Below are 25,802 nucleotides of genomic sequence, written 5' to 3'. Positions count from 1 at the left end.
AGTGATGCCACTGACTTCCTGTCTGACAGCTGCAATAGTAGCAAGTCCATATATAATTAGGTCTTTGCTCTATAAATTACCCTCTCAGCTACAGGACAAAATTTATGCGTACTATACTTAAGGAAGGAAAGGATATGATATAAGGTATCATAAAGAACTCCTGTTATATATATGCTTAGGTTTATTTTTTATTTTTATTTTTTAAATGTTTATTTTTCTATTTTTGAGAGAGAGCAAGCAGGGGAGGGGCCGGGAAAGAGGGAGAGAGAGAATCCCAAGCAGGCTCCGCGCTGTCAGCACAGAGCCAGACATGGGGCTCCAACTCATGTACCTGGAGATCGTGACCTGAGCCCAAGTCAAGAGTCAGATGCTTAACCGACTGAGCCACCCAGGCGCCCCCTATATGCTTAAATTTAAAATACCTAATATATGTTTCAGGTTTCCAGTTCTCAGTCATATTACATACTAAAGTTTTTTTTAATCATCTAAAAAATTGCTAAAAATTTTTGATAATAAATTTGAACTCCTTGTTTTGGTTTGAAGAATTCCTGCTGTTTGGATAATTGGGGACCAGAACAATATTTAAACATTTGTGAAGGAAAGAAATTTGTTAATTGTTTCCTCAAAAGCCTAGTAATATTTTTTAATACAGATTAGGTCTTAAGATTCCTCAAAAGATCACAACTGATTTTTTTTTTTAATTTTTTTAATGTTTGTTTATTTTTGAGAGAGAACGCGCGCACACGTGCTTGCGCACAAGTGGGGGAGGGGCAGAGAGAGAGGGAGACAGAGAATCCGAAGCAGGTTCCAGGCTCTGGGCTGTCAGCACAGAGCCCGAAGTGGGGCTCAAACTCATGAACTGTAAGATCCTGACCTCGAGCCTAAGTCGGGTGCTTAACTGACTGAGCCGCCCAGGCGCCCCACAACCAAATTTTTTTAGTCTCTATGAGATCTGTTTATGATCAAGTGACTATAGTTAAATTATCTTTTGTGTGTGAAATATTAAGGATCATGGCTTACCTATATCATTAGCTGTGACACATGTTTTAGTTTCTGTTGTGCTGTCTTTAAGGGGTAAAAATTAAGCTTTTTATTTGTACAATGCCATTTAGACATGAATATTGAATATAATTTGATGATAGATCACTTGATTCATACGTCATTGCCTATGTAGCTGACTCTTGTTTTAACTCTATTTGTGATTTGTTTTAACTCTGTTTTCTTTTGAAATATAGAAATGAGAATTAGTCCTACATGAGGCTCATTTACAGTGTAATGCTTAGACCAGTGGTCCTATTTGAAGCTACCTCTTTATTGATTTAGAAAAAAACCAATGGTGGATTTTATACACGACAAGGGAATTTTTTAGGAAAGCAATTGAGATGTGGTGGTTAAGTAGATTTTAAGGCAACAACCTATGATGTTGGTTTAGAAATAGATTTCATAGGGGCACCTGGGTGGCTCAGTCAATTCAGTATCTGACTCTTGGTTTTGGCTCAGGTCATGATCTCACGGTTCATGTGATCAAACCCGCATGGGGCTGCACACTGACAGCACAGAGCCTGCTTGGGATTCCCTCTCTCCCTCTCTCTGTCCCTCCCCCCCAAAATAAATAAATAAAAGTTAAAAAAGATAAAAAGAAATAGATTTCATAAAAGTTGCCTTAATCTTGCCTAGGGATGTACGACATCCCATTTAAATGCAATTGTGTAGTTATCTTCTAGCTAAGTTCCATTGGAACACAATTCCCATGTTGTTAATGACTTCTAAGGTACCTTCCAGATCTGAAATTATATAAAAATTATTGATAGCTATGTGCTTTCAACCAATAAGAATGTATATTCATTCAAGAATATATCTTCATTCCAGACACCTGTGTTTCCTATCATTGCCAAATATAGTGCCTATCAAATTGTTGCTTGATTAAGAAGCTAATAAGGCTTTGACACTTGCCTTACATTATAAAAGATACTACTTGGTGTAGCCCTCATATTCTCTGTATCAAGTCATCTCTTTCTCCATTTTGGTGTTTCTGTCCCTGATCAACTTGTGGATGACTAGAAATTGGAATGTGAATTTAAGCTTGAAATTATTCAGTTATTCATTTATAAGTTTTTAAATCGGCTGTCTTTCAAAGTACTGCATAAAGTGAATGGAGTTTAAAAGGCAATATAGGTCGGGTTTTTTTACCTTGCTTTACATGAGCCCTACTGTGTTGATTGTATCACTGAAATGTGTATCTTCCCACTTAACCTTATTCTTAAGAATAAATATTGGTCAGATAAAATACCCAAATATTTTATTTAAAACTTAAATCTAGGAAGTAGTATGTGTGGCTTACTTATTGTTGTTGCTGTTTATGGTCACCTGTGAAACCAACTCTTAGAATGTTGGTAGATCTTTATTTTTTGTTTAAAACTCCTAATTTGATTCTCAAATTAGTTAAGGTGACTTAAAAAAGAAATTTACCCATTGTCTCCCCAATTCAGAGGGAAATAAATGTGCCCTCCCCCTTCCTAACATGGCTTATGGTGGACTTTTCAGTTGGTAATCTGAATTTTTTTTTTTAGTATATTTGGAATACTTTTTATAATCAGTAAGTATATAGAAAGTAAAAATGTTAATCCAGTGCTACTTATAGCCTTATAGTATATAGTAAAGGACTGCATACTAGCTATGAGACCTTGTTACATTTCTTAACCCCATGGCCTATAAAATCAGGTCAGTAGTATGTAACTCATAGGGTTTTGAGAAGTAAATGACTAATGTATATGAAATATTTTAAAACTGCCTGAAACAGGGGCGTCTGGATGGTTCAGTTGGTTAAGCGCTGGACTTAGGCTCAGGTCATGATCTCAATGCTTTGTGAGTTTGAGCCCCACAACGGGCTCTGTGCTGACAGCTCAGAGCCTGGAGCCTGTTTCAGATTCTGTGTCTCCCTCTCTCTCTGTCCCTTTCCTGCTCTCACTCTCAAAAATAAATAAAGATTAAAAATAAATAAAAATAAAACTGCCTGGAACATAGTGCTTACTATTTATGTAAATGTTAGCTATATTTCAAAGTTCATCATTTTATGCATTCAAAATATATATTACAGTTTAGTTTGTTGTTTTTTTTTTTACTTTGTTTTTTTCTTTTGTTAAAACATGTCTGTCTATAGGTAAAAATTAACATTACAAAATTAAGATATGTTGGGGTGCTTAGGTGGCTTAGTTAAGCATCTAACTCTTGATTTTGGCTCAGGTCCTAATCCTCCCAGTTGTAAGATCAAGCTCTGCATCAAGCTTGTGCTGACAGCACGGAGCCTGCTTGGGATTCACTCTCTCCCTCTCTCTCTGTCCCTCCCCTGCTCGCGCACTCTGTCTCTCTCTCAAAGTAAAGAAACTTTAAAAAATCAAGATATGTTATATAGGGAACATTTTGAAAAGATACTACAAACTAGAATCCCTTTATTAAAATGCTTTTGTACTTTTTGTTTTGTTCTTTTCTGGTTGAAAGAATAACAACTGGTACATTGATAAAAACACCAAACATAACAGACACTGGTATGTTATATGGGTGTTTTACAAAGATTATTCTATTTATTCTGTACCACAGACCTATGAGGTAGAGGTAATTTGTGTCCACTGTCAGTCGAGAAGTGGGGGCTCAAGACGGTAGGCAGTTTCTCCTAAATCTTGCTGTGGTAATTGGAGAACTGGGATTCAGCACAGGTCATTGACTCCAGAGCCTACCTTGTTTGCTTGCTTGTTTTGTTTTGTTTTCCCTCCTGTGCACACACTGCCTGCAAAGGTTTGAAGGTTCTTTGAGATAAATTGCCAATTGGATGGCTTGTTTGCTTGAAAAAATTAATATAAAATTATGGAATCAAATATATGTAAGTAATTATGAAGTTCGTCTAACACTCCATTATTATGACAGGAGCATATCTTAAGGAGATCTGCATTATACAATTTTAGTGTAACCTTAGGACACTTGCCACATTTCAGTTTGGAAGAAAAAAAAAAATATATATATATATATATATAAACATACATACGCACACAGAAAGTATGCTGAGTATTGCTGAGGGATTAGGAATTGCAAAATATTTTCTTTCCTTTGTAACAGTCATATTGCATGTTTTGACAAAGTCCTTTCGAATTTCAGAACTTGAATATTAAATACATACATGCACAGCCAGTCTGATTAATTTAAGTCATTTGAGAAAAAAGCTATTTATTATCAATAATTATGACCAAATTAATAAAGTATTCTAAATGAATTATAGTGGTGGAGTTAATTCAGATATTCATTTTTTTCTTTGTTGAGGAGGGATTTAGCATTTCTTAGAATGAAAGAATTGTAGCAATGTGAATTTTTGAAATGTGGGAAACACATCCTAGCTGTACCACTACTGATTATGTGACCTTGGTTGAATCATTTAACATCCTTGTGCTTCAGTTTACCCACCTATGAAATAGGAAAGATATTAAGATTATACCATATCTACCATGCATAGCTTTTTATAAATGGTCGGTATTGAGGGTTTTTTGTATATTTGTGCTTTATAATATCTGTACTTAAAAAAAAATTCTTGGGGCATCTAGATGGCTCAGTCAATTGAGCATCTGACTTTGGCTCAGGTCATGATTTCATGGTTCAGGAGTTCGAGCCCCACGTTGGTCTCTCTCTGTTGGTGCAGAGCCCACTTCAGATCTTCTGTCCCCATCTCTGCCCCTCCCCCATGTTGCACGTGCTCGCTCATGTGCACATGCTCTCTCTCAAAGATAAATGTTTAGGGGCACCTGGGTGGCTCAGTCGGTTAAGCGTCCAGCTTCGGCTCAGGTCATGATCTCACCATCCGTGAGTTCAAGCCCTGCATCAGGCTCTGTGCTGACAGCTCAGAGCCTGGAGCCTGCCTTGGATTCTGTATCTCCCTCTCTCTCTGACCCTCCCCTGTTCATGCTCTGTCTCTCTCTATCTCAAAAATAAACATTAAAAAAAATTTTTTTTAATAAATGTTTAAAAATTAATTAAAAGTGCCTAATTTTGAACAGCTTGAACTGTTCTGCCTCCATAAGCTTGAACTAAACTTAATGTTTGAGTAATAGTTTTACAAAATAAAGATGTGAGAGGACATTCAGAATAAAACTAAGGATTACATATGACAGATGTAATAATAATTTTAAATCTCTTTTATTTGATTATTTCAGAGCAAGGATGGGAAAACCCCACTGCACATGACTGCCCTCCACGGTAGATTCTCCAGATCACAAACCATTATCCAGAGTGGTAAAAAGTATTTCTGTTTGTTTTTTTTCTTAAATGTAGTAAAAACATCCACAAAATGAATGGTATTGTGGAATTGTTATAACAGTCTATATATTTTTAATATTTGATTTCAGATCTTATGAAAATCAAATAATGAAGAGTACAAAATGCCACGTATATTTATCTTTCACAATTTGTTTTTCATTTGTTTTCATTTTGTTTCCCCTGAATTATAAATATAATTTCTCCAGCAGTTAGTGTGGGCTTTTTTGAAGCATTGCTGAATAGAAGACTTTGCCTTTCCATCGCAGTTTGTATTACACGTTAACAAAACTCTGTTGCATGTATCTTTTTTCCCCCTTTGAATGTTTTGAACTATTTTTAGGATTTTCATTTATTTTCTGAATTTATATTCTTTTGCATTTGAAGTAGCACTAGCCAAGCTAAACCTTTAAATAAAAACTCTTCGGTACATTACTTTAGTGTTTGCCAAGCCGTGTTCCAAGCAACTGTTAGTAGTTCTCAAAATAATAGCTGTTACGGTTCTGCAAAGAAAAAGTAGTAGTTTCATGATCAAATAATTCCTGAAGCATTGCTTGCAATCTTGATGACACATGAAGTTTGCACATTAAAGCTCTGACGTCTTGCTCTAAAGAAATATGTTTACTTTTGTTTTAATACAGTGGTTTCCAAACTTACTGGACCCCAGAACCCTTTTGTCATTGTAAAATGTTAAAAACGTATGCTTAGTTTACAAAATTGTTTTAAGTGTAAGATCTATAACTGCAGTGCCTGGCCCAATAAATGTCCTATGAATGAACTCTAGTTAGATCTCTATATTCATTAGTTTATGCTTGAATAGTGTTTTATGTTACTTTCCACGTAACAGATGCGACTTAATATTAGTCCACTATCTGATGGTATGCTATTTATTGCAGGAGCTGTAATCGACTGTGAGGATAAGAATGGAAACACCCCTTTGCACATAGCAGCAAGGTACGGCCATGAGCTGCTAATCAACACTCTTATTACAAGTGGTGCTGACACTGCAAAGTAAGTACTTAACACAGCGTCGATAGCTGTGATGACTGGGAAACACAGATGGCAGTGAATTGTAGTTTTCTAGATATTTCAAGTAGAAGTGTGGATTTTGTGCCCAATATGGTATTCATTGCTTGAGCTTTTTCCCCTTTGTGTTGATGATATGCTAGAATAGATGTTTAGTATGATTTCATTTGGTAAGGCAGCATAGTGTATTTTTATGTTTTTTACCCCAGTTCATTCTAGATTATGAATAATAAGCAGTTTTGGTTAGAGCTCTTCACTGTTTTGATCTAATTATTTGTAATCTAAATGTAAGTAAAAGACCTAAAAATGTTTATATGCTGAATGCTTTTCCTTTTCATCCAAATACTACTACCTGTAGGTCTTTTGCCCCCTCATTTGGTGGGAACAGCTCGCTTTGTCTGTTTTATAAAAGTTTCTATAAAAGATGTTGTTAGAAAGATTGATTCTCTTGCATGTTCTGCAAAAGTAAATATCCTACTGAAGTTGATGTTTATCATTCCTTTGTGTGCCTTTATATTTTTATTACATTTTATTACATTTATATATATTCGTTAACATGTTTTAAATCTCCTTGTAAACTTTCTGTAACTGTGATGCCACTGTACACTTTTTGCAACTTTTTTGATTTAGCCACGTAGATAAAATTCAGGCTTTTTCCTCACATTTCTACAAATACCTCTAGTTCATTCATTTTATAAAATGTATTTATAAAGAATTCACAGTTTATTCATTCGACTTATTTGCAAACATAAGTTGCTTCCTATTTTTTATTGCTACAACAATTACTACAGTGAAACTTCTTGAACGTTTTGTGTTGTGGTAATGATTCTCAATAAGTGTGAGGCAGGGGGATTGAATTTCACACCCTAGGCCAATGTCCAGAGACATTTTTGGTTGTCATAATTTGGTAGAAGGATGTTACTGGCATCTGGTGTGGGTAGAGCCCAGGGGCACTGCTGAACATCCTGCACGCACAGGATAGCCGCCACCCCACCCCCCACCCCCCCACATCCAACAAAGTTCATCAGGACAATAATGCCCTGGTTGAAATATCCTACTCCTGGAGGAAAATTGCTAGATAATAAATAAGCTGCAGTCACCTTTAGCCTTTTGCCACATTGCTCTTCAAAGTGTAAAAGTGTGGACTCATTATCTTTCCACTGTAGCTAGTTTCTTTGTCACTTATTTAAATGATTATATTATTCTTGTATTGAGGTTACTGTCCTACTTATTTTAGGCGTGGCATACATGGAATGTTCCCCCTCCATTTGGCAGCTTTAAGTGGTTTTTCAGATTGCTGCAGGAAACTTCTTTCTTCTGGTAAGTGGAACCATTGCAGACTGATTCTCCTTTTTTTTTTGTGTGTGTGTGTGTCTCCACAAAATCCCCCCAAATTTAATCTCTTTATCCTGCTTTCCCAAAATTACTTATAGATATGTCCAAATGTGAATCATTTATTAAGTCCTCTTAGAAGATGTTGGGTTCTTTAATTTTAACATTCAATTTTCTCTTCAGATCTGGGAAAGGTTTTATCTTTCAGGGATTTCCTTCTTTCTGTTAGTGGGGGAATGGGTTGTAGAATATTTCTAGAGCAGTTTCTGTTCGTTGGATGGTAGTTTTCTTGTATTTTCCCTTTATGCCTAGAAACAGTATCTTCATTTGCATGCTCCTTTTTTAGGAGCTGATAGCCATTCTATAATATCTCCCAGGTTTGTGAAATATTTATACCATATCTAATTACTGTGTTAAAATACCATAATCATAGTCCGTTTGAAACAAAACAGGGCCTATAGCTTTCTATAAACATTACAAAACTATGATCCTTATTAAGTGCATAGAATTACTGAATATATATGATTTCATTGATTTTAAAGGATAGTCTGTTTCTCAGAGTGTTGAAGTTGAACATATTTTGTATGTTAATACTCACGATTACTGAAAGAATTACGGGAAAGTTTCAGTGAAAATTAACATTTTGTGTGAGACAACACTTCTTTTTTCTTAGTAATTTTTTAAGTTAATTCTACTTTAAGTCTTTGAAAGTTTGTGTATTTCCACAAGTATTCACAAACCCATTTATCTATGAAAGAGAAGTCTAAAATTTCTCCTCAGTGTTAGAAATAGTCCACAGATAGCAGAGCACCTATGGCTTCTTTTAAAAACAACTGTACTAAGAGATAGTTCACATAACATACATTTCACCCATTTAAAGTATATAGTTCAGTGTTGGTATAGTCGCAGAGATGTGTGACCATCACTAGAGTCGGGTTTAGAACATTCTCATCCTCTTGTTAGCAGTCAGTCCCCATTTCCTCCTGCCTCTCCCTGAGCAATCATTACATTCCGTCTCTATAAATTTGCCTGTTCTGGATAGTTCATAGAAATGGTCACCCAAGATGTGGTCTTTTCTGTCACTTAGCCAAATGTTCTCAAGGATCATCCATATTATAACATGTGTCAGTACTTTGTTGTTGTTGTTGTTGTTGTTGTTTTATTGTTGAATAATATTCCATTGTATCCTGTGGCGCTTTTTTTTAGTGTTTATTTATTTTGAGACAGAGAGAATCCCAAGCAGGCTCTACGCTGTCAGCACAGAGCCTGATGTGAGGCTCAATATCATGAGCTATGAGATCATGACCTTAGCCTAAATCAAGTATTGGACGCTCAACCAACTAAGCATTGTATCCTATGGCTTTTAAACAAGTATGCCAGCACTTGTCCTAAAACTCCCAGTCCTCTAGAGGCATATTTTGGTAGTATTAGACATTATTAAGCTATTTTCAATAATTTTGTGCCTATTTGTAATTCAGTTTTGTTTGAGATTGTGGTGTATGTGACACTTGACATTTCTTGACTTACAACTTTAGTATGAAGTAACATATCTATGATACTATATAAGATATATCCATTTTTACAGGATTTGACATAGATACCCCAGATGATTTTGGCAGGACCTGTCTACATGCAGCTGCAGCTGGAGGGTATGTTAACAAAATTTTTACTTTTTAAAGAAGAAGGTAGTTGGTTGTGCCAGTTTTTTCTCTTCTCTTTGTTTCTCTTTATTAGTTCTGAGCTGCCTCAAAATAGAAAACAAACTGTAATAAGAGTGGTTTGGGAGAAGAAAAGTCCAGGATAGTAGAAAATGCTTTTTTTTAAATCTTCCACCTGAGTCATAAATTGTGATTGGGAGAGAGAGAGCGAAACTGTAAAAGGAACTATTGCTTTCTATCAGAGAAAAATTATTTCTGGATAAGTGAAAAGAATATATGTCTTCAAATGAGAGCCAGAAAAACATTTAGAGATGTTTTGAGTAATATTAGTGTTCTTTGGGAAAGTATTTGGGGCTTTTTGGTCATAATTTTAGGGAAAAAAGTGTTGATGGTTTGTTTATGTCTTACCTCTACTCAGCGCTAATATATAGGAAGAAGAAAATTTGAGATTGAAAGATTTTGGACAAAGTTTTAAATACTACTCCTACGGGAAAACAGGCTGTTGGTTTGAATAAACAAGCTTCAGTTAAAACTCTTGGTCTCTGAAGCATGCTGCTAATCTAATGTTTCTGATCGTTTAGATCCTAAATCTATAATAAGCCATTTAATTCATGATGGTTTATCAAAAACATCATTTATAAGAATTTTATTCCTGATAATAATTCCTTAATAATTCCCAGTGGTTTCAGATGACAAGTGTGCTGAACCAAGACTGCCACTAGGTCAGTCTCAGTTCCAGAGATGGATTGTGAACTATTATGACTGGGTCCTCTTGTTCTTCCAAGGTCACCAAAGAACCTTCCAGTTAAAAGCTAGCTTCCATGTTACTTGCCTCCACAGAGAGGGACAAAAGAAAACATGAGTATCTGATCACTTGGCAGTCACAGTTTTTATTGTAATGTAGTAAGTTGATGTTCTGGTTTTTGAAAATGAAATTATAGAAATATCCACACATGTACTCCCCTGTAATTTTAACTAAGGAAACATCTAAGCAATTATAGTATAGGAGAAAATAAGGAAAGCATCTTGGAATGTTATCTGTGTTATCAGGTTTAATTTTTTTTTTTTGCCCATTTTCATTTATTTTGGTATGAAAAACCACTTAAATTTAAACCATTCCATTAAAAGCATGTTGTTTGAAGTTTGTTTTAAAGGTTCCTAAAAACTCTCAGGAAAACTACAAATGTGAACTTTCTTTTAAATAGCGGTTAAACGTGATTCGTTTGTTATTTCCTATCAACGTGCCGATCAATATGTGTGTACCTAACTTTTAAAAATTCTAGATAAGGTGAATTTTAATGTTTTAATTTTTATAAAATATAAATCATGTTATTCACTTTACCTTCACTTGAATGAAAGCATGCTTTGATACTTATTTAAACCTACCAATTTCATTTTAAAATTATTGACAATTAAGTCTTATAACTGTATTTTCCCATCTAGGAATTTGGAGTGCCTAAACCTTCTGCTGAATACTGGTGCAGACTTCAACAAAAAGGACAAATTTGGGAGGTACGGTGTGATATAGTTCCTCTATAGAACGTAATTAATGTTATTTACTTAATGAGTAGCATGACCTTCTAACTGGCTTCTGAGAATTAACTGAACCGTTCAGTATCATTTGCATTGTGATCACGATTGAGAAGCCCAAATAAGTCAGTAACTTCTAAATACTCATTTTTACCCACAGTCGTCTTCCACTTGGGCCCCTGCCACAGCCCCAGGCTACCAGGTCTACCCTATGAGCACCTCTGTATATCTTGGTATCATTCCTCCTCCTCCCATATTTATACCATGAAAATGTAAACCCCCATGGTGCCTGAGTTCCTTCAAGAAACTCATAAGACCCAGAACTCAGTAATACATTTCTCCTTCCCCATAAGTCATTTCATGGTCATTTCCCCTATGGGGAAATAGGTTATAAATATATATGAAATTTTTGTTCTCCCGTGTAAACATACACACATAACAACACATCCACACATACCCCTTCATATGACTGGTAGGAAAGCACCTGTGAAGTGACAGTCTCTTTGTAGTCTTTTTAGCTAATCCTTATTCTCACTGTGTAGCCCCAGGCCTTTTTGTGACTAGCATTCATGGTAGCAGTACTTATATCCACCACGACCTGCGAAGTTATTTCGAGTAGGAGTTGATACAGCATGTGCTAAAGCCATACAGGAAATGATGGAAGGCAGTTCACATTGGTTTAAAAAACAGAAGTGGAGGGGTGCCTGGGTGGCTCAGCCAGTTAAGTATCCAACTCTTAATCTCACAGTTCAGGTCTTGATCTCAGGGTTGAGTTCGAGCCCCATGTGGGGCTCTGTGCTGGGCATGAAGCCTACTTTAAAAAATAAAAGTGGCAGTGCAAAAAAGGTTGTGTGTCTTGAGAATTATATCAAAGTACATGACAAGAAAGAGTGTGTGTCAGAAGGAAATGTGTGGATGTATGTCAGTGCATGTGATGGGCCAGTACAGAAGTAAACAGAATTATGTATGGTAGGGAATCAGAAATGCACAGAAGAAAAAAAAAAACTACTTGACTCCATAATTACTTTGAGGAATAGACTGCTCTCATAGGCTTACTAATAGAACTAATGACCTGCAAAATCAAAAATCACTTTGGCTTTGCAATGCAATATTTTTACAGCCAATTTGCTTTTATAATTGTACTGTAATCCATCTTGTATTAGTTAATTTGTAGTACTTGAAGAGTTTTTTACTACAGATGCAGAGAGGGCCTCGGAAGCATATTCTGAGTTTAGAAGCTTGAAAGTAATTCAGGGTTAACTGTATTTCTTAAAATGCGATTACTACAGTATATTGTTATCCAATAAAGTAAAATAATGTTTTACTGTCATCTCACTCAGTAAATGTTTTAGAAGAGATTATACCATGAAGACTCTGGACTGTATTTACCTTCACTTTGTTTTTTTTTTTTTTTTTTCTCCTCCTCCCCCTCCTCCTCCTCCCCCCCCCCTTTTTTTTTTTTTTTTTTAAGTGAAAAGTCATGGGATCATCATAGAGTTGTAATCCAAAGACTAGGGACTCCTAACTTTAGTAACATTCTGTTGCATTTCAGTAACTGAGACGAAAATGGCTACAAATAAATATTCATTCTTTAGAAATTAAAAACAGTACTCTAACTCTTCTGAATAGTGAACAATATGCATTTTTTGCTTAAGAATCCTGTTATTACTGTGCACCTTTACTGTATACTTTACAACTGGGCATTCTTTTAAATGCTTCTATGTTTCTCTTTATTCTTCTGCTGAGACAGGAGTAGACGTTTCTTCTACCTCTGTACTGCAAAACATTTTATTAGTATAAGAAAAGCCTTGTTAAAATGAAAGTTTTGAAGTTTCTGAGCAGAATATGAAAGTATCTGTGATATACTCAAAAGACTAGAATTGTTACTGTGGGGACCATGAAATAATTTAACTGTGTTTCTGTTTTATTCCCTATTCTTAGAGGTTCTCTGCCATCTTACTTTCTTCAGCTGGCTTTCTGTCCAGCCTTCCAAAAGACTTAGTATATGGCAGAAATCAATCTCAGGCTCACTATAAATACATTATTTGTAACTGGGTCAAGTAAGAGTAAGCTCTTGTTTACTGGTATATGTCCCTGGCTTTTATTTTTCTGATATTAACTTGGGCACAAAAGATCTCCACTTCACTATGCTGCTGCCAACTGCAATTACCAGTGCCTGTTTGCTCTTGTGGGATCAGGAGCAAGTGTGAATGACCTTGATGAAAGAGGATGCACACCCCTGCACTATGCAGCTACATCAGACACAGATGGCAAGTAAGTATCATGTGGTGAGAATGAAGGATTGTTTCTATAAACCAGCATCTTCCATGTGGATGGCTGTTGGTTTTTTATGCAATTTTATATTTTCTTTTTGTACTTTTTTTTAGTCTCTGGTGTGGGAAATAAATTGGTTTCATAATTATTCCTAAATCATAGTTTACTACCTATTTCTACTCAGCAACCTGCCTTATTGACTGGTCTGGTAGAAGAAAGATAAAGGACTCTTGTCGTCCTCTCTGCCAAAAGCACATCTTAATATCACCTCCGTGTTTTTTCCCTCTGACTTCTCAGAGGCAGCAGCCTTGAGTTTATCGTAGGGAAAGGGAAGGAGAAGAGAGATGGACAATGCCAACAGAAGATGGGGCAGAGATTGGAATACCAGTATCCGTCAGAGGTAGAGAGTTTATATTTGTAAGAGACCCTTATAAATTGGTATCCAATAAGGGAGTAACCAAACGCAGAATCTGACATGTAGTTGTTGCTAAATATTACTTAAATAAGTAAATGAGATAATAGGCTAACTAAATATTGGCCAAGAATGACTGAATAAGAACAAAGGATTGAGAGATGTGTAAATTATTTTTATAATTAATGTTCAGCTAAAGTTGATCAGAACTGTTTATAGTACCTTATATATATTGCCTTCTTGGAAAAAAATAACCTCCTTGGAGACCGTGATCTTCAGTCTGTGGTATTCTCCATGTGTCTGGGTCAGTTAAGAGCAAAAATAACCTTAAGAAAAAATAAATAGTGATTCTTAGTGAAAGATTTTATAAAATATATGTCAAGGAAGTTTTATTTAACATAGAACTATTTCTTTGGTTTTTACTATTTGCTTTTTACCCTCAAAATAAAAAGCATAATTTGATGGTATTATTCACAAATGTTAATTTGTTATAAATTTTATAACTGATATCAAAGCCATTTCTATCAGTAGCACTTTGTTATGTTGGTTTATAGCTAAAACTCTAATCTTGAAAGCACTAGTAAAATGTACTTTTTGTTTACAACAATATATCGCTTTGTACAATTTCAAATATACCCAGAATAGTTAGGTACAGATAGATTTTGGGAGAAGTTAAATTATTTGACTATGTTTTTAGGTAGTGCCTCTTCAAAGAAAGAAAATCTATGGTAAAGACTTTGTAAATAAGAAAGTATTTTGGTAAATTTGGATAAAATAGATCATCCTCTGATTTATAAATTTTGTACTTTCAGGATTCGATTTATAGATTTTCTTGAAATAGGTTATGCCTAAAATGACTATATCACTACCAATAATCCTTTACCATTGCTCCCACAGACTGGTTATTGGATGTTGCTCAGCAGAATCTACATAAATTCCACTGAGAGGTCACACACATAAACACACACACATGCACATTGAGATTACCCAAAGTTCTCCTGCCCTTAGAAAATTACATTAAATGTTACTTCTTGCACAAAAATCAAAAGAGCAACAGTGTTCAGCCCATACTGTTTAGGATTTGTGGTTTTATTTTAAGCCAATGTACTGTTTCTTTAGAGGTGTACTACTACTAAAGTGAATTAAATCATTAGTTTTCTCATGCCATACAAATGGTTTAGAGCCATAGCTACTAATATTTATTGCTTAAACGTTTAATTCTCAGTGTCTACACCAAGCAGCCTAATGTATAGAAAGAACATGAGCTTTGGGGTCCAAAAGACCCAGTCTAAATCTTGGAGTTTCTATATTTTACCTCTTTGAGCCTGAGCAAGTAATTGCCAAGCAAAATCTTCTTTATCTGTAAGATTAGAAAGAAATGTACTTCTTAGAATTGTGGGGAAAACTGAGATCATGGGTATAAAAGAATCTAGCACTGTTTCTTAGAGCCTCTGTTTCCTTAAAGAATCAGAATCCCAGAGATCCTGTTTAATGCCATCATTTATTGACTCAGTGATTTGTTCCCTGAGAACTTTGTGGAAGCTATAAGCCACCGTAACCATTTTAGGATACCAGAGGCATCCTTTCAATAAGTGATTGTTTTGGAGGCTTAAATAGTAGCATTAAAGATTTATTTTTCTAAGTTGTGCTCATTTAATTCCCAGGTATAGGTCGAATAATAAGAGAATTTGGCATGATTTCATATATAATTCTGGCAAAGCAAGTATGAAATATTTTCTTAAAGAAAACACAAAATCCCATAGTTTCATATTACTATTATTCAGTAATATGTGTCTGTTGCTTTGTTTTTTTGATGATGACTTACTAATTTCCTATCAGCACCTCCAGGGAAAGTTATTTATATTTTGGAATTTTTGATACCTGACGTTGGTTTTCTGCTATCCAAGAGCGATATAAGTATTTATAACTCTCCTCTGCCTTAATGTCCCTCTGTCTTCAGTTTCAATAAATATTAGAAAAATACGTAGAATCTTTCTTGACTCATTCTACTCATTCTTTTAGTCACCCCCATTGTCCTAGTGTCTGCATTCTTTATAGACAGTCATGACTCAAATACATAGTTGCTGTCACAAGAAACATGTACTAAATATTAATTTAATGTACTAAATATTAATAAGTAAAATTCTCTTTGCCAGTTGAAGAGAAATAGGGCTGTCTTTGAGCAAGATGGTTAAGGATCTCCTCCATACCCATGTGGTATGTATAAGAGAAGCAAAAGATTGGGGGGGGGGGGTTCTGATTATACATAAAGAAGAAATCCTCTTCATGCCTGTTCTCCTGAGATAACCACTATTAACCTGAATATTTCTGTGTGTGTATGTAGATCATTTCATGTCCATCATAGTCTAATCAAAGTTAAAGCCTTGGTATGTGCCTTTCCTTAGCCTTTTCTGTGTTCATGTAATTGTATATAAATGTTTATGAGTATATATATTTCACTGAGATCCACTTTTAAGGTGATAGTTGGCATTTTTCACAAAAATGGTATATTTTGACTTCTAATATCATTGTTTTGAACTTTATATAAATGGCATCATACAGTTCTTTGTGTAGAAGCTTTATAATCTTTAGATTTCTTCCCAAGTACTTAATACTTTTATTGCCAAAATAAACCTATCTTTAAATTTCCTTTTGTTGTAGTACAGAGGAAATACATTTAGCTTTTGTACATGACTTTATATTCAGCAGGCTTGTGTAACTCATTTTGAAAATGTATGTAAGACAACATTGGGTTTGATAGTGGCTCTGCTACCTGTTGTGAGACTTGGGGCAAGTTACTTTACATCTCTCTACCCATTTTGTCTGTGAAATGGGGGGAATAGTCTGACTTAACTCAAATGGCCAAATAAGGTGTAGGGTATCTGAATGCCTAGAACAGTACCTCTAATCTTCCTGTAAAGATGAGCTGTATTTTTTAAACTATGCTTGATATCTTTTTCTTTTTTCTTCTTTGATAAGAACAGACACTATTATACACCATAATGGGAGAAAATAGAGGAAGGAGGGCCTCTGGTAACAATGCCACATTCCCTGCCCCGGGCTGAGTGGGTCTTACCAAGAGCTCTGACCAGCCATGGGACTCATGGGTGGTAGGGGAAGAGTAGGTGAAATTTAAATAGTTCGAAATGTACTCTGGTTTAAATTACGTGCTTAACTGGAATGATACTTAATTTGTCTAACATATTAAATGAAGGAAACAAAATATGCAACAGTAAGAGCAGTTTATTACTTAGCTGTTTCACCATGAATATTGCTCCAGGTTTTGCATACAGCTTATGTTAGGGGAAAGAGAGATTAAAGAGAATATTCATCTTAATTTTTTTGACTTGTATAAAATCAGTGTGTGTGCTAACTTACAATTTCAGAAAAAGGAAAATTAGACTTTCTCCCCTCCATTTTATTTGCAAATTAAATGTGAGGTCCAGATATTCGAGATCACATAATTTGTGGTTCAGTATTTTGTAAGTACCCAGGTTAAAGTATCACTCTAATTCATTAATTCCTGTGCTAAGGCATTTGGTAGCATGAAAGGAGCACTGGATAAAAAGAAAACCTAAGGTCTAGTCCTTGCTTTGCCATATGCTAGCCAAAAGATTTGGAACCAATGATTTGATTTTCGTGAGCCACAGTAATTTTTCCAGTTGTTAAAGGTAATGCTCATCTCACAAAGTAGTTAAGAAATTTTATATTGCTTAGCAAAATCTAAAAGACATGCCAGTAGAAGGAATTTTATCATTTTGAATCAACCGTTAGCCTTTGTTTTGTTACAGGAGACCAATTATCTGAATAATGTGAATGTAAAAAATAATAAATAATATGATAAGAACTACCTACTGCATCTGTAACACTTAAATTATTTGAAACCATTCACTGCTTGGAAGGCAGCTACGCTCACCGCTATACCACCAATACTGCACTAATGCTGTATATTTGGACTAGTCACTATGGATAATGCCTTGAGATGTGCTTTCCTACTTCAGAAAGTAAACATGAACTTACCTACTTGTTTTGCCTTCCTTAAATAAATCTTTTTTTCAGTACTCATATATCAGCAAGTTATCTTAAAATAGTTTGTTCCACGGATAGAATCTTCCTGGTACTCAGGTCTCGGGAGAACTATTTCTGCTCTCTCCCTCCCTCTCTCTCTCTCTCTCTCTCTCTCACCTAGAGAACTTGATTAAAGATAGATATGCCCTTGTGTGAAATGTTTGTGCCTGCAAAGCAGTGAGACTGTCCTCCAGCCCTGCAGATCTTTTATGCATTCCAGTGAGCATTGACCTCTGAGTTGGATACCTAGGAAAACGGGATACAGTTTATGCCCTGCCTAGAACAATTTGTACTGGCTCCTCAGAGCTAATTTATGAATACCAAAAAATACCAGTCTTCTTACCTTAGAGTCAGATTGAGTTTGTTTGTTTGTTTGTTTGTTTTAATCACAATGATACCCAGTTCACCATGTTTGACCAATAATTTTAGCTGTACATAAATATAAAAATCCCACTTAAAAGCATAGACATTTGCTACCATTGAGGATAGTATAATAAATATAGATTCTGCAAGTAATTCCTAGGGGATTGAAAGGATTTTAAGCAATTCAGTATTAAAGAAATAAGGGTTGGCATTGAAAAGAATAGCCTGGGTAGATAATAGATAATATAGATAAGATATAGATGATAGTTATGTGTATGTATGATATAGTTACTGAAAGACCAATTACGTTGCTTTAGAGTTTTGTTTTTGTGTAACTTCAGTATGCTTTTGGAAACTCGAATTTTTTCATAGGTTTTTTTTTTTTTTTAATTTTTTGTGTATATTTAACATACAGTGTTAAATTAGTTTCAGGTGTACAATTTAGTGATTAAACTATTCCATACATTACCCATTGTTCATCATGACAAGTGCACTCCTTAAGGAAACTTCAATTTTTAACAAGGAATATTTGACTATAAATTTTCCCCCAGTAGTTGTATTAATATTTAGTTAATATTACAGTCAATATTGCAATATTAGACAAATTATCAATGAATAATTATGAACTTGGAATTTGAGCCTGAATGGAGTTTAGCTTCCTTAGTTGGATTTCTGCCCTCCCCCCCCCCATCTGTCAAATGAATAAACAGAGGCCATTTCACCATAAAGTTGAAATTTCTATTTGATTTGTTCAAGATCACTAGTATATAACAAGTTCTATGGACAGATCTTTTCATTTCTAATTCAGTGCTCTTTGTTGCTGCAGTAACAATAACACGTAATAAAATTGTAACAAGTCATGAACCATATGATGCCTTTGAAAATTATTTTTCTCATGTTTTAATAGCACAGAAATGAAGTAAATCTACCATGGGAAGGTCTTTCTTGTTACCACCATACCACTTTCCACTGAGAACACCCTTCTCAGTCCTCTGATTCGAGATCATTGAAATCTGACCTTGTTTTCCTGAGATTTTTTTTTTATATCCTTTCTTCAGCTTCCTAATGAGATCTTACACTCACTGTGTGTTCCAGATACGTCAGCAGTAATATTGCCAACATTGGATGTTCACCACCACTAAGTTTAATCCTGTCAGATATTGTTTGAGTGGAATAGGTGGTGCCATACATAGTGACTGTGTAAAAGACAGCCCGCAGGTACACTGAGCTTATTGACAGACTCTGGAGATACTCACTCTGAATGAATTTTCTTCATTCTTATGAACATCTTGCTTGTATTCTTACGATAGTTACAGTCAATGTCATTTAAAGACAGATTTATGTAGTGTAGATATATTTATGATTTTTACATTACTCAAGAAAAGAATTGTAAGAAATTGTAATTGTAAAAAAATAGTTTTTGGTTGCAGGCTGTTTTAATCCTTGGTAAAATGCAAGATTTAGAATTTTGAATGTGTTATTACTATATATAGGTGCCTGGAATACTTATTAAGAAATGATGCAAATCCAGGGATCCGTGACAAGCAAGGATACAATGCAGTTCATTATTCAGCTGCTTATGGTCACCGTCTATGTCTTCAGCTGGTAAGATTCCTGAATTCTTGTGGAAGGGCTAATGTGATTTTATATTCTAATAACATAATGAAAATGAGAATAAATGAATCAAGATACAAACTCTATCACTTTTTAATATTTTTAGAACCTATATACCTCTTAAATTCATACTTGCTTGCCTCAGTATCTTGCGTTCCCTTTTCCCTTTCAAAAAGAAAGAGAAGGGGAAAGTGGGTGATGGGCATTGAGGAGGGCACCTGTTGGGATGAGCACTGGGTGTTGTATGGAAACCAATTTGACAATAAGTTTCATACTTTAAAAAATAAAAAAAAGGGAAGGAGAAAATTAGATCTCTGGAGAGGGCTACTTATTGTCCTTCCCTTATATTACCACATCACATTGGTGTAGCATTTCTCTTCCTTTAAATAAATGTTTTCTAGAAATTTCTAAAGAACTGTAACCATGTCTTCTGTGAGAGGAGGCCTTTTTTCCCCACATATTTAGAGTTCTGAAAAGCCTGTTCTTTTTACAGCCTCTCCTGGTAGGGGAGACAATACTGCAAAGGAACTTTTTATTTCAGTTATGGTCTCATCCTTGAATATATGCACCATTCACTCCATTTTGCCAAATCAAAGACAAGTTAAAAGATTCTCAAGTGTGTAACAAATGCTTCAAGTTAAAGGTTTCTTTATTTAGATTTACCTTATAAATTGTATTAAACTTTGCTTCCCCTCAAAGAGAGTGAGTATTAAAGATTGAAAAAGCAGGTTGACATATTCAATATAGCACTTAAAACCTGCTATCAGAAATAACAGGTATTATCTTAGGTTACTATGTATCTTGTAGACTAATATCTTAGACCCATGAATGTAGATTTGTGGTCTGTTATACACTTGTTTATTTAAAAGACTCAATCTTGGGAGACAAAGGAAGCACAAGTTCAGAATAGAATTTAACAGAAGCCTTGTATAAATAGACCTGTAGTTAACATTTATCTCTAATATATATGAATACTTCCTAAGCTAAATATTCTTATTTTAAATTTTATTTCAGATTGCAAACGAAACTCCTTTAGATGTTGTAAGTAATAATGAATATCCCTTTACTATTCAGAGTATTATTTCTTTGCTCTCACTAGAGCTGAAGCCTGTTTTACACATTCCTAAGAACAAACATAGTGACAGAAATCATATGTGCAGGGGATGGGAAGGGGTTCTTACTTGGTGGTGAGTAAATAGCATTTCCCTCAAGCTAGTTTATAGCCCTCCCTCAGAGTTCTTATTCTGTGGTACTTACCACACATGCATGATGATCTATTGTGTAAGGTTGCTGAGTGGAGTTTTTCATAATATAATGGACTAAGATTTTAAAATATAATGGTTCAAGTGTCAATTTTTACTCTAAAATTGCTTTAAACTTGGGGGAGAGGGAGCAGGAATAACTGCTAGAATATATCCAAAAGTACCATTTCTGACATTTCAAACGCTTTTCCTTCCCAGTTAATGGAAACCTCGGGGACAGACATGCTGAGTGATTCAGACAATAGAGCGACAATAAGCCCTTTACATTTGGCTGTGAGTACTACCTTCACAGCCAACTTGATGGCTGGTTTACTGAAAATATCTCATATATGTTTGTTTGACTCAAACTAGTACCCATGTATGATGATCATGAAATTAAAACTTAAGAATTTTTTTTAATTCAGAGACTTCTTGAGTGCACTTTGTTATGTTTTGTTTTATTAAAAAAAAAAAAAAAAAATTGTGGTCTTTGGATTTCCCCCAAAGGCCTACTCTACTCTAAGGGAGAGAATATACCTGTGATGTGAATTTAAAAAAACACTGCCCTAAAGGAATGGCTTCTAACTTGCTAAACAGAACTGTATTTTCTGTGGTATTTCTACAACTTTTTGCTTACTTTTTGATCTTGGAGCACTGAGTGTGTGCTCACTGGTCCTTCAGTTACTCATGCTATAGGATTTGGGGCACCTGGGTGGTTCAGTCAGTTAAGTGTCCACTCTTGGTTTTGGCTCAGGTCGTTGTCTCGCAGTTCATGAGATCGAGCGCTGTGTCTGGCTCCATGATGACAGTGCAGAGCCTGCTTGGGATTCTCTGTCTCCATCTCTGTGCCCCCCCCCTCAAAAATAAATAAACTTATAAAAAAAAGAAACCTCTGGATTTTTCCTCTTAATGATTAGTCCCTAAGAGGAGAAGGTTAGCAAAGTGTAACAATTCTTTAAATCAAATGTGGGAATGAATTACTTTAGGAAATTTCAAGCAGGGCCCAGTCTAGTTCTTTTTGTGCTACAAGAAGAGTCTATTTTTGGAACAGAGCACATTAACAGTTGTTGGGGGTGAGAAAGAGACTAAGAGTCAGGAGACTCCGATATAGTCACCAGCTTTTTGGGAGACTTCTGGTTTTAAATATAGTAAAATGCTTATAAGGAGGGTGTATACTTAAGTTAATGGATCACTACAAGCTCAGTGATCCATTTAATTGTTTCTTCTTATATATGCTATTATTTTTTATAATACTCTCCTTGCGTATTTCGTAACACCAACACACGTTCATTGAATTTTCTTGCCCTTTTCCCCACTAGTACTTCCTGCCATTTCCTAAATAACTAGGGAGGCATGCTGCAGCTTCTTGCTTCCTTGCCCTGTGGATCTTTGGAAATACTATGTACTCTCCCAGACGTGCCCAGTAAATAAGTCCTGTGAAAGGGCAAAGCCAGCGTGGAGAAAACAGCCATTTTACTGTTGGTGGCGAGAGATGCAGTCTGAGCAGATGGCAAGGCAGTTCTTCCTGCTCCGTCACCACCATTCTTACACTAGCACTGTCCCTTCCCATCTACTAGGTGCCACACTAAGCATTTTGCCAAGTTTATGAATACGTTACCTCAGAAACTATAGGTTTTTTGTTTTGGGGTGGGGGCGGTTGCTAGGTTTTTACTCCATGGCTGTTATGAATAGTGGTGCAAAATATGAACATGGCTATGCTAAATAGTGGTTTTAAGCTGAAATGGAACCAATTTTGTTAAAATTTAGTAAATTAGGCTCAGTGAACTGTGATTATATCACCACTTTCACATTATATATCTGTTCCTAGGAGGTTTTCAGAAATGACTCGAAGTGCTTTTTTACCCTTCCAAACTCACCCCATGCAAGACACCTTAATGCTGTGAAAACACACCAGCTTGAGGCTTAAGGAAACTGGTCTTGGTTCTTATCTTTGTACATACTGTGTGTACAAATTCGTTGTCTCAGTCCTATACAAGGACATCCTGACGGGAGGCTCTCTGGCAACTCGTCATGGCTTCTTGTCATCCTTATTGTGTCTCTTCTTGTTATACACTCCTAGTGTCTTATGCATATGGTGTATCTCTCACATTTCTTTCTGTTAATAGCATCATCTCATTGACCAGGTTATTACGGAACAAGATTAGATGTGATCCTAGGACGGTAGAGTTCCATAATCTCCAGTTACTTTAATCTTCGAGGTGGTCAAGAAACTCTGTAGGTAGTGAGAAACATCAAAGAGACCAGTAAGGCCCAGAGCAACTTTACCTCTTTCTGGTACTTTCCGACATTTTCTGCAAGAAATAACTTTACAGCCCTTTGCTGCAGTGTGGGGCCCATTTCTGGCTAAGTGGATATTTTCAGATTTAGCTCAAGTATGGTACAATTTTACATTTTTCAGTTCCCAGTGAAAAGTTCACCTGTGATAACAAACTGCTAAGCTGTAGGTCTGAATGGTGTCAGAAATGACTTGTAAAAGTCCTTTAGCTACAAAGTGGTAATATGAGTGAACTAGAGACAACATTCGTTTTGTGCCAGAACTGGGTCTTGTTAATTGCTTTAGGTCTTGCTCAGCATCTAGTCCAACGAGAGTAATAGATGTTCAGTTGATATGTTGGTTTTTGAAATGAATTACCTGGAAAGCTTCTTCCTCAACTGTGATAAAGAAGAGGACTTCATTCTGACAAATCTTTAAAAATTTTCGTGTTCTCTTTGTACAGCTAAGACAGAACTTGGCACATGGCAGTTACTCGAGCCAGATTTAGTCTGTCTGTTTTTGTGCTAAAACAAATGTTTATTTTTTTAGATATAGCATGTTATGAGGTAAGGATAGTTATTTTAATTTGAGAAATCAGAAGACTTAAGTATTAACTTCAGTTGCTGGCCATCTCTATAATTTAAGTATAGTCAAATTTTATCAGGGAGTTAAGTGGAGCACTGAATTGTGATTAAGAACACAGGCTTTGAAGGGTGCCTGGGTGACTCAATCAGTTAAGCATGCGACTTTGACTCAGGTCATGATCTCACAGTTCGTGAGTTTGAGCCCCGCGTCGGGCTCTGTGTTGACAGCTCAGAGCCTGGAACCTGCTTTGGATTCTGTGTCTGTCTCCCTCTCTCTCTGCCCCTCCTCCCCCGCTTATGCTCTGTCTCTCGCTTTCTCAAAAATAAATAAACATTAAAAAAAAAAAAAAACTTTTAAAAGAAGAAAAAAAGAACACAGGCTTTGGAATTATAGACTTAGGATGAAAGTTTTAATTGGATCTGTGTTACACTTTCATTGAATGCTATGAATCAGAAAGTTGTATACTAGTGATAAAATCACCTGTCATTTGAACATTTATTTTCTGCAGTATACCTGTTCTCTAACATATACTCTAATGTTGTACTATTTGGTTATTAGAAATACTTACAGTTAAGTTTTCTGAATTCTCAATAATGCAAGTTTTGGATTATCTCAAATACAATAATAATGTGAAGACAAGTTTACTTCCTTTGTTTTCAAAGACATCTGAGAAGTCAGTCTAAATATGTATTTTTTTAATTTATATTTTTATTTATTCCTAGGCCTATCATGGTCACCACCAAGCACTGGAAGTGTTGGTACAGTCTTTGTTAGATCTTGATGTGAGAAACAGTAGTGGAAGAACACCCTTAGATCTTGCAGCCTTTAAGGGCCATGTTGAATGTGTGGATGTACTCATTAATCAGGGAGCCTCCATTTTAGTAAAAGATTACGTTTTGAAGAGAACACCTATACATGCAGCAGGTATGTCAAATATTACGCATGATTTTATTTACCACTTTCTAATACTCTTTTCTTTTTCAATTTTTCATATGTTATACTCCTGGTAATTATTTTAATAATCTTGACTTTGAAAGGTCGAATGATTTTTCTCTCAGGGAAAAGCCAACAGCAAGATTATAATTGCTTTAAAAAATCATTGTCTATCTTAGAAGTTGGATTTATGTAGTAGTCTAACTTCTGAAGTACTTTATCAACAAAACAATACAATATTTTTTACTTCTTTTTGATGGAAATTATTTTGGATTAGTATGTGCTTTCATTTAACGGTTAACAATTTTTGACTTATTGTACCAGAGTACTACATTTAACGTGTATTCACACAGGAGTTATAGAGCACCTACTTTATGCAAGATCTACTCCACGGTGTGATTTTGTGATGTTGCAAATGTGTCAGAATGCAAAATTGTGTAACCATGTCATTGTGAGGACTTGGTAGCTGTGTATCTCTAGCAGATACAAATTCCTGACTCTCCACAGGAATTACTACAAGTCAGTATTCATTTTAAATAACTAAGACTAGGGGTGTCTGGGTGGCTCAGTCGGTTAAACGTCCAACTAGAGCTCAGATCACGATCTCAGGGTTCATGAGTTCGAGCCCCGCGTTGGGCTGTCTACTGACAGTGCAGAGCCAGTGTCAGATCCTCTGTCCCCCTCTCTCTACCCCTTCTCCTCTCTCTCTCTTTGAAAAATAAAAGCATTTAAAAAATTAAAAACTAAATACATAAATATAAAAATAAATAAAACTAACTTTAAAAAGGGTAGGAGGTGCCTGGGTGGCTCAGTGGGTTAAGTGTCTGACTCTTGATTTCAGCTCAGGTCATGATCTCACAGTCGTAAGATCAAGTCCTGCCTCAGGCTCTACACTGACAGCACAGAACCTGCTTGGGATTCTCTCTCTTTCTCTTTCGCTCTCTCTTTCTGCCCCTCCCCTGCTTGTGCTCTCTCACATTCTCTCTCTCTCTCTCTCTCTCTCTCTCTCTCTCTCTCTCAAAATAAATAGACTTAAAAGAATAAAACGAATAAGACCGGTCCACTGGAAGGAATCCTAGCCAAGTATTTTTTTTTCACCCCCCACTACTGAATTTTGCAGAGGATTTAATTTACCTTAAAACCTTACTATTTTCTTCTTTATATGATTAGATACATTTCACTTAGTCTATTTTTGT

General features: G+C 35.6%; 1 protein-coding gene across 10 annotated transcripts in view; it reads left to right on the top strand.

Annotated features, from left to right (window-relative positions):
- ANKRD28 (ankyrin repeat domain 28) overlaps nt 1-25,802 on the top strand; it is a 196,541-nt gene that overhangs the window by 147,681 nt on the left and 23,058 nt on the right. For all 10 annotated transcript variants that reach the window (XM_042956703.1, XM_042956697.1, XM_042956698.1 and 7 more), the window contains 10 exons: nt 5,196-5,274; nt 6,192-6,306; nt 7,559-7,641; nt 9,239-9,302; nt 10,755-10,823; nt 12,975-13,115; nt 19,452-19,563; nt 20,587-20,613; nt 21,033-21,107; nt 24,396-24,597. In XM_042956703.1, coding sequence (XP_042812637.1) covers nt 5,196-5,274; nt 6,192-6,306; nt 7,559-7,641; nt 9,239-9,302; nt 10,755-10,823; nt 12,975-13,115; nt 19,452-19,563; nt 20,587-20,613; nt 21,033-21,107; nt 24,396-24,597 — 967 coding nt within the window. The remainder of the gene's footprint in view (nt 1-5,195; nt 5,275-6,191; nt 6,307-7,558; nt 7,642-9,238; nt 9,303-10,754; nt 10,824-12,974; nt 13,116-19,451; nt 19,564-20,586; nt 20,614-21,032; nt 21,108-24,395; nt 24,598-25,802) is intronic.

This window comes from Panthera tigris, chromosome C2 (assembly GCF_018350195.1).
Source record: "Panthera tigris isolate Pti1 chromosome C2, P.tigris_Pti1_mat1.1, whole genome shotgun sequence".
Classification (NCBI taxonomy): Eukaryota; Metazoa; Chordata; class Mammalia; order Carnivora; family Felidae; genus Panthera; species Panthera tigris.
Note: the sequence above shows the minus strand (reverse complement) of the source record. Positions and strands in the feature narration are given on the sequence as shown.